Raw genomic sequence first — 16,697 nt, forward strand, 5'->3', positions numbered from 1 at the left:
TTAGATTACTTTGGCCTCTAACATGCGGTACAAAATGAATAAATTCATCTCAAAAAAATTAATTCCGGCGCTAATGGGTTAAGAAAACATTGCAAAGTTACTTACCGTAGCTAAGAAGGTATTGCACTCTTGAATGCAGTTAGTGGAATGTAAAACCAGTAACATTACCATTAATAGTACAAAGAGAGTGGCTGCAATTTCATCATCGTAGGCCAATAGACAAGAGCTGATGCCAGCACCTGTGTTTGTATACCTAACAATTTGTGACCTATTTGTGAACACATGGAACCAACTATCTCTTGGAAACTTGATGTTAATTTTTTCCTGTGCTAGGAGCCTAAGAGTTAGAGGGCCTGTTTCACATTTGCTGTAGTTCTGTGTAGAATTCAACACGTACCAGTTCAGTTGATTTCTATGGCTGTTGAAACATTTGTCATAACATTCCAATATAACCATACAGTATGTGCACGGATAGATTACAAAACTGGGCTTTAGCCTTATCACTGCCAAGTTTTGATGATCAGGCTGGGTTTTTTAAAGGGAGAAGCACTTTTATGGATAAATGTTTACTGATAATATTAATGGAATGTGTATCTACCCCTTAGTCTCCAAATGGCTCTTAAAATCTCTAGAAAAGTCACTAGTTGCTATCTTTGAAATTCTATCACTAAATTAATAAAACAGACTCCAAATCTAGTGACTAATCTCTAGAATTGACTAGACGGATGTGATTTGAACGAACACTAACATAGCACTCGAGAATGAGAGATTGACAATCTATATACGTGTTGTGATAAACAATACAGGTTTCAATAAAAATTGCACATTCGCGTGCATTTCTCGTATTAATAAACATCAACATTTAATTTGAAAGCAGCCAATGAGCGAAGGACTTCCGGCCACTGGTGTACAAAGCTGAAATGGCGGGATTTGAAAACAAATGTTTGAAGTTCCCCGAAAAATAAGCTAAAATTGGGAGAAATAATTGAATAATCGGGAGGTGGGAAAAACTGTCAAAAATCAGGAGTCTCCCGCCTAAGTCGAGAAAGTTGGCAGGTATGAAAGTGGAAGAGCGCATGGCCACCACACACGAAACTTGTAGTATGTCGAATGCAAATTTTTATAAAAGTTTGCTCATATTGTTACTGCATTTTATCAATATTTCCAGAGAGTAAATGCTTCAAAATTTCCAGCGGTATTACTTATGTTTCCATTGCATATCAGGGATTGAAGATACAGGTGAAACAATAACATGGCCGGCAGATTGGCCCCCAGTATATTTAACAGCAGCTCGCATGGCCGAGAGATTGGGCATATGGCATTATAAGGGTTAAAACCTCTAAATACCTCGCTATCAAACTGCCCACTGTCGGCAGCCCTGAAGATGGTTTTCAGTGGTTTACCATTTTCACATCAGGCAAATGCTGGGGCTGTACCTTAATTAAGACCACAGCCGCTTCCTTCCCAGTCCTACCCCTTTCCTGTCCCATCGTCGCCATAAGACCTATCTGTGTTGGTACGACGTAAAGCCAATAACAAGAGAAAAAAAAGATATCAACCTTTGCACATGAATAGTATCACACAGTTAAACAGAAAGAAAGGTATGTAGATGAAAAAAAAAAAAAAAAAAAAAAAAAAAAAAAAAAAAAAAAAAATCCTCAACACTACTCACCTCAGCAGCATATCTGAACATTTCAAACCTTTTGGAAAGCATTGCATGGCAGTCAGGTTGTAATGGCTGTTTTGCATCAGTAAGTTTTGCTTGAAGACACTGGATATCTACAATAACAGAATAACACCTTACTGGATATCTACAATAACAAAATGACACCTTGCAAATGAGCAGTCAATTAACAAAAGAATTTCTTGATTATAGATATATGACACACATATGCAAATGTATATAAATTTTATAGGCATACAATGAAATCTTTTCTCCAAGATATGAATGAATTTCCACCATAGTTAAATCGGAATTAGCCATTAATAAATTACCCATAAACATACAAGAAGAGGTCCGATATAAAGTCAAACGCAAGCTATCTTCTATCCTTAATCAACAACAAACCATTAAACCCAACAAAGAACACATAGCTAAAGTCCACAAACTAAAGAAAAAGTCAATGACTTAATAATAACAAAAGTCAACAAAGGGAACGCTCCCATAATCACGGACAAAAGTGACTACATTAATGAAGCACAAGTTTTTTTTTTTACAGAAAACAACTTCATAACCTCTATATAAGAAGATCCAACTAATAAAATACAAAGAAACCTAAAAACCATAATTAAGAACGTTTAGTTTTTGTCTAATGACCTTGAAAAATCCAAAATGAATATTATGAATCCGAAGCTTCTCACAGCAAAAGCACTACCCAAGATCCATAAAGCCAACATCCCCATAAGACCCTGCATCAATTTCAGAAATAGTCTAACCTATGAGGTATCTCGGTTCATTCACAAATTCCTCAAATCACACTATCAATTTCAAGCCAATATATCAAAAGAATTCCCTAGAATTTACCAATAAAATTAAACACTTTAATTTATCCAAACATCACACTCTTCATTCACTTGATATTACTAACATGTATGCTAATGTGCCCGTTAACAACACCATACAATTGATCAAGAACAATCTTTCTCCAAATTCAGCAATTTAAGTATAGGCGAAATAGATGAATTTATTCTGATCTGAAGTTTATATTGAATAACAACTTCTTCACTTTCAATAATGTCATTTACCAACAGATAGGTCTTCCTATGGGGTCACCAGCTTCAGGGATCCTTGCGGATATTTACATCGATCATTTAGAACATTCTCACATCATTGGTAAGATTAATGGCATTCAACACTGGACACGCTTTGTAGATGACACGTTAGTTATTTTAGACTCCCATGTTACTAACAGCAACACAGTACTTGAATCTCTCAACTCCAGTGACCCACATATAAAATTCACCATAGAGTCAAAAAACAATAAAGCCCTCAATTACCTGGACTTCACCATTATGCGCAACTGCAATAACACTTTATCCTTTAATATATACAGCAAACCCACCCACACCATCAATACCATCCAACAAACTTCTGTGCACCCAGACATACATAAGAAAGCAGCTTACAATAGCATGAATTACAAAAAATAAATTAATACTATTTGCAATATTGCAGAACAATGGTTTCAGTAGAACCTTCATCAGAAGAATCATCCATAGGTATAAGTGCAGGCACAAAACTACCCTAGAAAAAGATTCTGCTCCTAAAGAAAAGTTTTCCATATTCACTTTCAATAATAGTAGCATTTACCAAATTTCTAATATTAAAACAAAACACAACATCAAAATAGCATTTCGAACCTCCCATACCAAATGCAAACTCATTTGCAATCCACACACTGTCAACAATAACATTAATAATAGATATTTGAACTCCGGAGTTTACAAATTAGAATGCCAATCCTGTAATTCCAGCTATGTAGGTCAAACAAGCTGCAATTTTGTCACAAGATACGCCGAACATCACAACGCTTCTCAAATATAAGTTTTTCAGCTATGAGTGAACATCATAAAGCATCCAGCCACGAATACACATCAATAGACAAAGATCTTAAGATCTTGCATCATGACTAAAAAGGCACCTTGCTCAACGTTCTCGAGAGCATCCATATCGATTTAGATCAGTTTATGAACCTCTCTCACAATTTAAATGAAATCAACGAAAAAAAGAACATTCTACTTGAAACATTCATTCCATATATATGTCAGAACTTATATAATAAAAACAAACCCTGCCTCCATCTCTCCGACTCACTAACACTCCCCCCTCCCCACCAGCCCTGCACCGCCATTCCTACTCCGCTCCTCCCATCCTCGCAAACACAACTGAGCCAACAATAGACTCGATCGTACGAATGGGACCATTAATTTTGAGAAGGCCAGGCCGGTTCGAGTGGACAACCACCTTTTAAGTATCGTAAGTTTTAACAGCACCCATTCTACACTTTTTACTTATCAGCCCAAGTTTCTCACACAATTTGTTTTTTCCATTACAGATTGGAACTTCATTGACAGTTTCCACTGTGGTCACTTACAATTTACCATGCACCTGTTACTTCCCTAACACAGCTTCTCAATTTTGTTGCTGCCCTCCCAACCATTTAAAATAAGGCAAAAACACCTAGCCAACATTGGAAATAATCTTCGAGAACGGGATCGCTAAATCAAGAAGAATTGAGAATGCTGCTATTCTAAAATTTTTAATTCATCTGCTTTTTTTCATCACTTATCACATACATTTCACCTGGCACGTCCTCTCAAACTTGGTTTCACAAGCTTTTTCGCTCCCCTCTTTGCCATTCGTGGTATGGTGTTTCTAAAAAGACAGACTGTCTGCCTGAATTTTCAACACAGTGATTTTGTCCTGTTTTTGAATTGTCATCAAACTAAAATTTTTAGTCTAAGGGGTCCGCAACCTCACTATTAGCACTTATTGTTTCGTTTCCGTCTGTTATTTTATTCTCTTCTTAGGTTTAGCACATTTCAATCATGTTTTATATTAACACTTTTTTCACTGAATTTGTCTCAGCGAGTTATTTATTGCTCCATCTAGTTACATAAATATTGTATATTGTTATTGTTTTTATTCCCGTCTGTCTCTTTTGTTTTTAATTTGTTCCTTCATTATGCTTTTAGCACATTTTTAGCTTGTATTATGTAGATTACTTTGACCCCCTCCCCCTATTTCACTGAAGATAGCTCAAACGTGTCGAAACATGTTTGAATTTTATTGCTCCATCTAATGATGGAATTATGTTTTGTATTGAATTAGGAGGATACATTTAATTTTTTCCTTTGTAAAGTGAAAACCGTCAATACGGAATGATTCTAATATCTTGTAATCGATTTTTATCTCCGGAGTGTCACCTTAAGACCGGCTTGGGGACAAAAATTTCAGGTTCCCTATGGGAATCAACATCTATATCATTGAGAGCACCAGTTGAGGAAATAAGCTTCTCCAGGCCAGCGATTTGCACACGGACTTCTGTGCAGACAGGATTATCCCATAGCAAGTACGCTACGGTGACACAGGCTGAAAACCAGGGTATGTTTGTGTTTGATGCTGATTTCTCGGCATGGCTCTCCAGCAGGTCTTAAGCCTAGTCCAGATTTAGCAATACAGACTTGTGAAGCCCAATGAAATTCGCCCGCGAATTGATCTGATTGGCCTACTGAGGTTAGTCGGTTGATCTCTCCTGGCTCCTCGGACATCACACGACAGGTTTCTCACTTCACTCATTAAAGGAAGCAGATGTACAAATATCACAAGATCAAGCTTTGAAGAAATAGTCCATAAACAGTAACTATCAGTCCCATTTCTGTGTACCTCTAGATAGACGTAGTCCAGAGTTTGAATGAAAAAAACACAATGCTTTGGCTACATTAACCCACAATGCCATACAGCACAGCCTCTGAAAACAAATGCCAACTTAGATAACATGCAACACAAGTGTGAAATTAATAAGTTACGTACATTTCATTATGTTCCATAGCCGTAGCACATAAGATGTTTTGATGCTTGATCAGTTGTTTGAGTTATCAGTTCATAGACTGGTTTGATGCAGCCCTCCATGCCACCTTATCCTGTGCTAAACTATGTAACTACTACATCTACTGTAACCTACTTGTCATATTTATACCCCCACCATTCTTACCACCAACACTTCCATCAAAAATACAAATGAACAAGTCCTGGGTGTCTTAAGATGTGTCCTATCATTCTATCTCTTCTTTTCGTCAAATTTAGCCAAATTGATCACCTCTCACCAATTCTATTCATTATCCCTTCATTCATGATTTGATCTTCACCTTCAGCATTCTTCTGTAACACCAAATTTCAAAAGCTTCTATTCTCTTTCTTTCTGAGCTAGTTATCGTCCATGTTTAACTTCCATACAGTGCCTCACTCCAAACGAAAGTCTTCAAAAACGTCTATAAGTTCTCTAAGTTCTATATCATTGTTCGAAGTGAGCAAATTTCTCTTCTTAAGAAAGGCCTTTCTTGCTTGTGCTAGTGTGCACATTATGTCCTCCTCACTTCTGCCATCATTAGTTATATTACTACACAAGTAACAATATACATTACTTCCTTTAAGACTTCATTTCCGAATCTAATATTTCCTGCATCACCTGACTTCATTCAACTGCATTCATGATGTTCATCTCGGACCACGTTACCATTAATTTCCCCTTGGAGTACTGCTTGTAGAAGGTTGTATTTACTGTTCCACATCATATGACCAAAGTATGATAGCTTCCTAGTTTTGTCGTGATACTTCAGTCCAAACATAACGGATTTCTCCTCAAAAAGTAAACACAGCACTACAAAAGGTCACATCTAATACGTAATATTTCTGACAAACAAGGATGGAAAGGTGGTCATAATAAGACTGATGATGAGAGGGTTCAGGAAGAGTTAAATCAAATAAATAAAATTCCAAGATACAAATCCCACTACTGTCGAATATTAACTAAAAAATACATTTTTGACCGCCACCTAACAATACATGTTATGTATGAGAACTACAAGTTGGAAGTTAACAATGCAGTGAGTATGTCAAAGTATAAAACAATATTCTACAAGTACTTCAATATCAAAATGAAAGCCTTGAAAGGGTACTTGTAACTGTTGCCGAGTGACTGAGTGTGTCCTTCTCCTCCTGGATAGTTGATAGTTCACAAATTTGTCTTCCCATTGTGGAAAGCATCGAGAGAATATCTATTTTTGCCTTGGTTGGTGGTGAGAATCTGCACAATTTGTGTGGATGGCTACGACAGATGGTGTGCTCTAAGGAACCATCTGGTATCTTTGTCACTAGGACATCCAAGAAAGGAAAGCATCTATCCAACTTCATCTCCATAGTGAATTTAATTGAAGGATTCTGCTGATTTAAGTGGTCTAGAAAGTAGTCAAGTTTCTCAGGAACTTTTGTCCAGACCACAAATGTATTGTCACCATACCTGCAACAAATCATTGGTGTGATGCTCACTGATAAAACAGCCTTCTCCTCAAAATGCTTCATGAAGAAATTAGCCACCACTGGTGAAAGTGGACCTTCCATAATCACACCATGTCTTTCTGCTCCCATCCCCACAACACCCACTTTTTTGCTTCTTTTCCTTTTACGTACTTTTCCTTTCATCTTCATCTCGATTACGTCCTATCTTTTTCAGTATTTCGTTGCACTCTATTATATTTTATTTATTTATCCTACCATATTCCTCCCCCCATCAGTTTTGATTCATCTGATGAACTTTCTATTTTGCAACACATAGACGTACTAAACAAGAAACAAATGGAGCGAAAATGATGTTGTCATTTTCCACTTGGATGCTTAGTGCACAGCGAGCCATCTGGTGATGAACGAGAGTAACACTTACAATAGACTAATGGCCAAGTATTCCCATATTCAAACCGTCATTGTTAGAGCAGCTTCCCTTGCAGAAAGATGTGTTTTCTCTTTTGAAGACGTAGAGCAAAGCCTCTGCGAAACATAAAGAATTTCTCCTGGTTTTCTTTGACATGGCAAAAGCCCAAAAGCTACATTATCATGTCTATCAATACTGGCTATGAAAGGATCTGTCTAAAAAACACAAATGTCTTAGAAGTATGACAACTACAGACAATAATAAAATGTACAGCATTTATAAACATTTATAAACAATCTTAGGAATACTTACGTCGGCCTGAACCTTGAGGGATATCAGAACAGTACTTTGATAAATCAATACTGCATGCTTCATGCAGAAGAGGGTCCACATGAATATCTGCTTTTGCTTCTTCAATTATATTGGCAACTTCCACCTGACATTCCTTTTGCCTTATTTGACGTTTGTTAAAAGCATTCTTGAGACATTCTTCAACAGCCCCAGCACCATCTGGAGTTTCTAGAAGATTTGCACATAACTCCTTAATCTGAAAGCAGCAGAACACATACCAGTATGTCATCTAAAGTACACAATTTAAATGATTTTGATTGGAATTATCCTAAGGAACAACAGTTTTCAAAATGAGGTGAAGGGAACTGTGAAGAAAGAATAGATCTGATTGTTAAAGGCAGGCATGATCAGTACAGAAGCTTAGCTGAGATGGTTGAGGTTCGAATCCTGGTGGGTCATTGGTTGGGAATTCACCAGAAAAATTATGTGTCAAAAGGAAGGGTATACAGTCTCAAAGCCCCAACCAAAACCTAAAATGAGCCACAGTGCTTCCAGTAATCCTAGAAACAAATGGTGTAAGTTGAAGGAAGTTTTAAGGGCTAATCTGGAGAAAGTTATCCATCAGGAAATTGGAAGGATTGTAATTCAATTTCCAACAGCATTTATCAATATAAAAAGTTATTCTTGATCACAAAGTTATACTGGGATATTTATAATAATGTTTGGATCATCAGTCTATAGACTGGTTTGATGCAGCCACCCTATCCTGTGCTAAATTTTTCATTTCTACGTAACTACTACTACCTACATTTGCTCTGATCTACCTGTCATATTCATGTATGTATGTATGTATGTATGTATGTATGTATGTATGTATGTTGGGTATTCAGCCCGAAGGCTGGTTGGTTCCTCAACAGGTTCACCATTAGCTGTCATAGATGGCTTAGGTGTCACTGAAGAGGCGCACTAGGGAAATGAGGTAGTTTCCCGTTGCTTTCCTCCACCGAGCCAGAAGTTGCTATTGCACATTAGTCTGCCAAGCCCACTGAAATGCCTGCACCAACCGACCCTATGAGCTACATTTTCACACCATTCATAGCAGGGACTGGCTGCATAAGGAATGGCATTACTAGCGACACTCATACCTCAGCTATTTTCATATTGTCAAAGCCAAGGAAGAGACTGGGACAGGTCAATGAAAGTAACAATTTTATTATAGCCCATACCAGAAGACATAGCGCACTGGAAACACTACATCTTGCCAGCAAAGGCATGTCATATTCATAAGATTTTGAATGATCTACTCCAACCACTCTTATCACCTACACTTCCCTTAAAAAACCAACCGAACAAGTCCTGGGTGTCATACTATGAGTTCTATAAATCTCTTTCCTCTTCTGTTCAAATTTAGCCAAATAGATCTCTTCTCACCAATGCAATGCAACACCGCTTCATTTGAGATTAAATCTACCCACCACACCTTCAGCATTCTTCCATAATACATTTCAAGAGGTTCTATTCTCTTTCAGAGCTAGTTATTGCCTGTGTTTCACTTCAATACAATCCCATGCTCCAGATGAAGGTCTTCAGAAACATCTTTCTAATTCCTATACCAATGTTCGCAGTGGGCAAATTTATTTTCTCATAAAAGGCCTTCCTTGCTCATGCTAGTCTGCATTTTAATGTCATCCTTACTTCTGCCATCGTTACTTATTTTACAACCCAAGTAAAAATACACATCTACTTCCTTTATGACTTCATTTCCTAATCTAATATTTCCTGCAACACCTGACTTTGGAATACCGAGTACCACTGCTCAGAGCAAAGGCTTGCAGATTATGAGGCAACTTGTGATCAGCATGATGAATGCTCTTGGCAGTTACTCTTGGCTTTCAAGACCGAGGCTGCTATCTTACCGTCAGATAGCTCCTCAACTGTTATCACTAGGGTCAGGATGTTGATGAAGTCATCTTTTTTATTCAGTGGTCAGGTAAAATAGTGCAATATATATAAACTATGTTCATGACACCTTGATTAGAAATATATCCTTTTTATTTTTCATATGGTTCATGTTTGTGGATTACTGTAGTCACGTCCTAGTTCGTGAACCATGGGCAACGGCTGAGTGGCCTAGTAAGTGGTCCTGAGAGTCGGGATACCAGTTGCTATGGAATGCGAGTGGGCATCTCGGACATATTCTGAGTCATGGCCCTCCTTGTGCTCAGGCGGCTAGGACTATACAATTCACCGGTGGTCCACAACACGTTAGAGGAGTGATCCTCATTTGGACTATGTGCAAGTAGGGCAGCATCCTGCTTCATGAATTTACCGAGCTCAGAACACTTTAAGCAAACCACGGACCTATGGGAGTAATGGAGTCCCACTCCCATTTGACAGGCGAGGGACTCCTTGGAAACAACTTGGCGAACGAAATGGAATTCGATGGGGAGCTATCAATATTAATGGGGCTTATGGAAGAAAGAAAGTAGAACTGGCTGAGTCAGCAAAGAGGATGCATCTGGATGTGCTAGGAGTAAGTGATATTCGGGTAAGGGGAGATAAGGAGGAAGAGATAGGAGATTATAAAGTGTACTTGACGGGTGTTAGAAAGGGAAGGGCGGAGTCTGGGGTAGGGCTCTTTATTAGGAATACCACTGCACGCAACATAGTTTCGGTTAGGCACGTAAATGAGCGAATGATGTGGGTAGATTTGTCAGTTGAAGGAATTAGGACAAGAATTGTGTCCGTGCAGATGAGGATGAAGTTGACAAGTTTTATGAAGCATTGAGTGACATCGTGGTCAGGGTCAACAGCAAGGATAGAATAGTGCTAATGGGCGATTTCAATGCGAGAGTTGGGAATAGAACTGAAGGATACGAAAGGGTGATTGGTAAATGTGGGGAAGATATGGAAGCTAATGGAAATGGGAAGCGTTTGCTGGACTTCTGTGCTAGTATGGGTTTAGCTGTTACGAATACATTCTTCAAGCATAAGGCTATTCACCGCTACACATGGGAGGCTAGGGGTACCAGATCCATAATAGACTATATCTTAACAGACTTTGAATTCAGGAAATCTGTTAGGAATGTACAAGTTTTTCGGGGATTTTTCAATGATACAGACCACTATCTGATCTGTAGTGAACTAAGTATATCTAGGCCTAGGGTAGAGAAAGTGAAATCTGTCTGCAAACGAATAAGGGTAGAAAATCTCCAGGACGAGAAAATTAGACAGAAGAACATGGATATGATTAGTGAGAAGTTCCGAACAGTAGACAGTAAGCAGGTTCGGGATATAGAAAGTGAATGGGTGGCATACAGGGATGCTGTAGTAGAAACAGCAAGGGAATGCCTAGGAACAACTGTGTGTAAAGATGGGAAAAGGCGAACATCTTGGTGGAATGATGAAGTGAGAGCAGCCTGTAAACGTAAAAAGAAGGCTTATCAGAAATGGCTCCAAACAAGGGCCGAGCAGACAGGGATTTGTACGTAGATGAAAAAAACAGAGCGAAACAAATAGTTGTTGAATCCAAAAAGAAGTCATGGCAAGATTTTGGTAATAACCTGGAAAGGCTAGGTCAAGTAGCAGGGAAACCTTTCTGGACAGTAATAAAGAATCTTAGGAAGGGAGGGAAAAAGGAAATGAACATTGTTTTGAGTAATTCAGGTGAACTCATAATAGATCCCAGGGAATCACTGGAGAGGTGGAGGGAATATTTTGAACATCTTCTTAATGTAAAAGGAAATCATCATGGTGGTGTTGCAAACAGCCAAGCTCATGGGGAGGAGGAAAATGATGTTGGTGAAATTATGCTTGAGGAAGTGGAAAGGATAGTAAATAAACTCCATTGTCATAAGGCAGCAGAAATAGATGAAATTAGACCTGAAATGGTGTATAGTGGGAAGGCAGGGATGAAATGGCTTCATAGAGTAGTAAAATTAGCGTGGAGTGTTGGTAAGGTACCTTCAGATTGGACAAAAACCTTCAGATTGGACAAAAGCAGTAATTGCACCTATCTATAAGCAAGGGAACAGGAAGGATTGCAATAACTATCGAGGTATCTCATTGATTAGTATACCAGGCAAAGTATTCACTGGCATCTTGAAAGGAAGGGTGCGATCAGTAGTTGAGAGGAAGTTGGATGAAAACCAGTGTGGTTTCAGACCACAGAGATGCTGTCAGGATCAGATTTTCAGTATGCGCCAGGTAATTCTAAAATGCTATGAGAGGAATAGGCAGTTGTGTTTATGTTTCGTAGATCTAGAGAAAGCATATGACAGGGTACCGAGGGAAAAGATGTTCGCTATACTGGGGGACTATGGAATTAAAGGTAGATTATTAAAATCAATCAAAGGCATTTATGTTGACAATTGGGCTTCAGTGAGAATTGATGGTAGAATGAGTTCTTGGTTCAGGGTACTTACAGGAGTTAGACAAGGCTGTAATCTTTCACCTTTGCTGTTTGTAGTTTACATGGATCATATGCTGAAAGGTATAAAATGGCAGGGAGGGATTCAGTTAGGTGGAAATGTAGTAAGCAGTCTGGCCTATGCTGACAACTTGGTCTTAATGGCAGACTGTGCCGAAAGCCTGCAGTCTAACATCTTGGAACTTGAAGATAGGTGCAATGAGTATGGTATGAAAATTAGCCTCTCAAAGACTAAACTGATGTCAGTAGGTAAGAAATTCAAGAAAATTGAATGTCAGATTGGTGATACAAAGCTAGAACAGGTCAATAATTGAATCAAGGTGTAGTAAAGCTAATGCAGTGAGCTAGCAGTTGCGATCAGCAGTATTCTGTAAGAAGGAAGTCAGCTCCCAGACGAAACTATCTTTACATCGGTCTGTTTTCAGACCAACTTTGCTTTACGGGAGCGAAAGCTGGGTGGACTCAGGATATCTTATTCATAAGTTAGAAGTAACAGACATGAAAGTAGCAAGAATGATTGCTGGTACAAACAGGTGGGAACAATGGCAGGAGGGAACTCGGAATGAGGAGATAAAGGCTAATTTAGGAATGAACTCGATGGATGAAGCTGTACGCACAAACCGGCTTCGGTGGTGGGGTCATGTGAGGCGAATGGAGGAGGATAGGTTACCTAGGAGAATAATGGACTCTGTTATGGAGGGTAAGAGAAGTAGAGGGAGACCAAGACGACGATGGTTAGACTCAGTTTTCTCAGTTTTTAACGATTTAAAGATAAGAGGTATAGAACTAAATGAGGCCACAACACTAGTTGCAAATCGAGGATTGTGGCGACGTTTAGTAAATTCTCAGAGGCTTGCAGACTGAACGCTGAAGGGCATAACTGTCTATAATGATTATGTATGTATGTTATTTTTCATTATTACCAGTTTTTGGGTTTTAAACATTTTAACAGCATTTTCTTTGATTTTAGAGAATTGTTGAAACCTTGGGACTTATCTTCATGAAGTACTCATCTTCAGCTTCCCCTCTCCTCAGTAGTTCAGCTAGGAATGCAATGTGGTGCAATGTGTCGACAATGATGTTGCGCCAGCTGGCTTGTTTACCAGAAACATTTTATGTCATCAGCTTTTATGGAAATGTATAGTAATGGATAGGAAAAGACAGGTGGAACAGGGTCATGGGATGGAGAAAAGGGAGGAGGACGTACCTTCTGCAGCTGTCAGGAAAGACAGGACTGACCAGGAGGGGAGGGGATCAAATGAGGTGGGTAAGGTTGAGGCTCTGGTCATGCGGGATTCTATCGTTAGACACGTGGGGAAAGTGTGTGGAGGAAAGGGTACCAGAGTAGAGTGTTATCCAGGAATTAGGTTAAGGCAGATGTTGAGGAAAGTAGAAGAGAAGGAGGAGGGAAAGGAGAAGGTGGTAGTGTTTCACGTTGGTACTAACAACGTAAGACAAGCAAGTATAAGTACCAACATAGTTGGGGATGTATGGGATCTGGTAAATGCAGCACGGGTGAAGTTTAAGGAAGCGGAGATTGTTATGAGTGGAATATTGTGTAGGAGGGATACTGACTGGAAGGTGATTGGGGATTTAAATGAGGCTATGGAGTGGGTATGTGGGAAACTGGGAGTGAAATTTCTAGATCCTAATGGGTGGGTAGGAGATAGGGATCTGCGCTCAGATGACCTTCACTTAAACCGCAGTGGTACAAGTTAGGAAATATGTTTAGAAGAGCTATAGGGAGGAACATTCAGGGAAACAGGGTGACCTAGGGAGCGGTGTTAAGGGAACAGGGAACTGGAAATCAAGTAGGGATGACATAAAACTGTTAGTGCTCAACTGTAGAAGTATTGTAAAGAAAGGAATAGAATTAAGTAATTTAATAGATTTATACTTACCAGATATTGTAATAGGAGTTGAATCATGGCTGAGAAATGATATCATGGATGCAGAAATTTTCTCACGGAACTGGAGTGTGTATCGTAGAGATAGGATAAGAAAGGTAGGAGGGAGAGTATTCATTCTTGTGAAAGAAGAATTTTTAAGCTACGAAAAAGTTAAAGATGACAAGCACGAAATTCTAGGGTTAAGGCTCATTTCTACAGATAATAGGCAACTAGATGTTTTTGGAGTGTACAGACCAGGAAAGCGTAGCGCAGATGCTGATTCAGAATTATTTGATAAGATAATCAGCTAATGTGAGAAATGGTAAGGAAAGGAACGTGATCGTAGCGGGTGATCTCAATTTACCAAATGTCCATTGGGAAGGTAATGCGAACGACAGGAAGCAGGACCAACAAATGGCAAATAAGTTAATATGGGAAGGGCACCTGATTCAGAAATTGATGGAACCAACTAGAGGGAAGAATATTCTGGATGTGGTGCTGGGAAAACCAGATGAGCTCTATAGAGAAACCGAAGTAATAGATGGTATTGGTGATCACGAAGCTGTTTTTTGTGGTAATTAAAAATAAACGTGAAAGAAAGGAAGTGATTAAAATTAGGACTGCTATGCAGTACCATATGGCTGATAAAACAGGCATGAGGGAGTTTTTAATAAGTAACTATGATTGGTGGAAAACAGTAAATAAAAATGTGAACAGACTCTGGGATGGGTTTAAAGCAATTGTTGAGGAATGTGAAAATAGGTTTGTACCTTTAAAGGTGGTAAGGAATGGTTAAGATCCACTATATTATAACAGAGAAATAAAGAGACTAAGAAGGAGGTGCAGGTTGGAAAGAAATAGAGTTAGAAATGGCTGTGGAAGTATGGAGAAATTGAAGGAACTTACTAGGAAATTGAATCTAGCAAAGAAGTCAGCTAAGGATAACATGATGACAAGCATGACTGGTGGCCACACTAATTTTAGTGAAAAATGGAAGAGTATGTATAGGTACTTTAAGGCAGAAACAGGTTCCAAGAAGGACATTCCAGAAATCATTAATGAACAAGGGAAGTGTATATGCGAGGATCTTCTAAAGGCAGAAGTATTCAGGCAGCAGTATGTAAAGATTGTTGGTTACAAGGATAATGTCCAGATAGAGTAGGTGACTAATACTAAAGAAGTATTAAAATTTACCTATGACAGCAATGACATTTACAGTAAGATACAAAAGTTGAAAACTAGAAAAGCAGCAGGAATTGATAGGGTTTCAGGGGATATACTAAAGAGAATGGGTTGGGATATAGTACCATATCTAAGTACTTGTTTGATTATTGTTTGCATGAAGGAACTTTACCAAATGAATAGAGAGTTGCTATAGTAGCCCCTGTATATAAAGGAAAGGGTGATAGACATAAAGCTGAAAATTACAGGCCAGTCAATTTGACATGCATTGTATGTAAGCTTTGGGAAAGCATTTTTTCTGATTATATAAGACATATTTGCAAAATTAATAACTGGTTTGATAGAAGGCAGTTCAGGTTTAGGAAAGGTTATTTCACTGAAGCCCAACTTGTACGATTCCAGTAAGATATAGCAGATATCCTGGATTCAGGAGGTCAATTGGACTGTATCGCGATTGACCTGTCTAAGGCATTTGATAAGGTAGATCATGGGAGACTACTGGCAAAAATGAGTGCAATTGGACTTGAAAAAAAGTGACTGAATGGGTGGCTCTGTTTCTAGAAAACAGAACTCAGAGAATTAGAGTAGGTGAAGCTTTATCTGTCCCTGTAAAAATTAAGAGGAAAATTCCTCAAGGCAGTATTATTGGACCTTTATTATTTCTTATATATATATATATATATATATATATATATATATCAATGATATGTGTAAAGAAGTGGAATCAGAGATAAGGCTTTTCGCAGATGGTGTTATTCTGTACAGAGTAATAAATAAGTTACAAGATTGTGAGCAACTGCAAAATGACCTCGATAATGTTGTGAGATGGACAGCAGGCTATGGTATGATGATAAATGGGGATAAAAGTCAGGTTGCGAGTTTCACAAATAGGGAAAGTCCTCTCAGTTTTAATTACTGCCTTGATGGGGTGAAAGTTCCCTTTGGGGATCATTGTAAATACCTAGGTGTTAATATAAGGAAAGATCTTCATTGGGGTAATCACATAAATATGATTGTAAATAAAGGGTACAGATCTCTGCACATGGTTATGAGAGTATTTAGGGGTTGTAGTAAGGATGTAAAGGAGACAGCATATTTGTCTCTGGTGAGACCCCAACTAGAGTATGGTTCCAGTGTATGGGACCCTCACCAGGATTACTTGATTCAGGAACTGGAAAAAATCCAAAGAAAAGCAGCTCGAATTGTTCTGGGCGATTTCCGACAAAAGAGTAGTGTTACAAAAATGTTGCAAAGTTTCGGCTGGGAAGACTTGGGAGAAAGGAGACGAGCTGCTCGACTAAGTGGTATATAAATACAAAGTATGTTACAAGTGTTATTATTTTTTTAATATCCACCTATTCAATACAAAGAGATCTTTTTTAGAAATTAAATATTATTATAAAATGTTAAGGGACATGTTTCGCCCATATTAAGGGCATCATCAGCCTCAAACTCAAACCTGTATGGTGAAAAATCAGG

The 16,697-nt window shown here is 38.5% G+C and overlaps 1 protein-coding gene across 1 annotated transcript in view; it reads right to left on the reverse strand.

The window, feature by feature from the left end:
• Positions 1 to 16,697, reverse strand: part of Glg1 (golgi glycoprotein 1) — a 266,753-nt gene that overhangs the window by 12,820 nt on the left and 237,236 nt on the right. Inside the window, exons 14-15 of the mRNA XM_067151476.2 lie at positions 7,740 to 7,974; positions 1,673 to 1,779 (exon numbers count right to left, since the gene is read on the reverse strand). Coding sequence (XP_067007577.1) covers positions 1,673 to 1,779; positions 7,740 to 7,974 — 342 coding nt within the window. The remainder of the gene's footprint in view (positions 1 to 1,672; positions 1,780 to 7,739; positions 7,975 to 16,697) is intronic.

Source organism: Anabrus simplex, chromosome 7, assembly GCF_040414725.1.
Source record: "Anabrus simplex isolate iqAnaSimp1 chromosome 7, ASM4041472v1, whole genome shotgun sequence".
Lineage (NCBI taxonomy): Eukaryota > Metazoa > Arthropoda > Insecta > Orthoptera > Tettigoniidae > Anabrus > Anabrus simplex.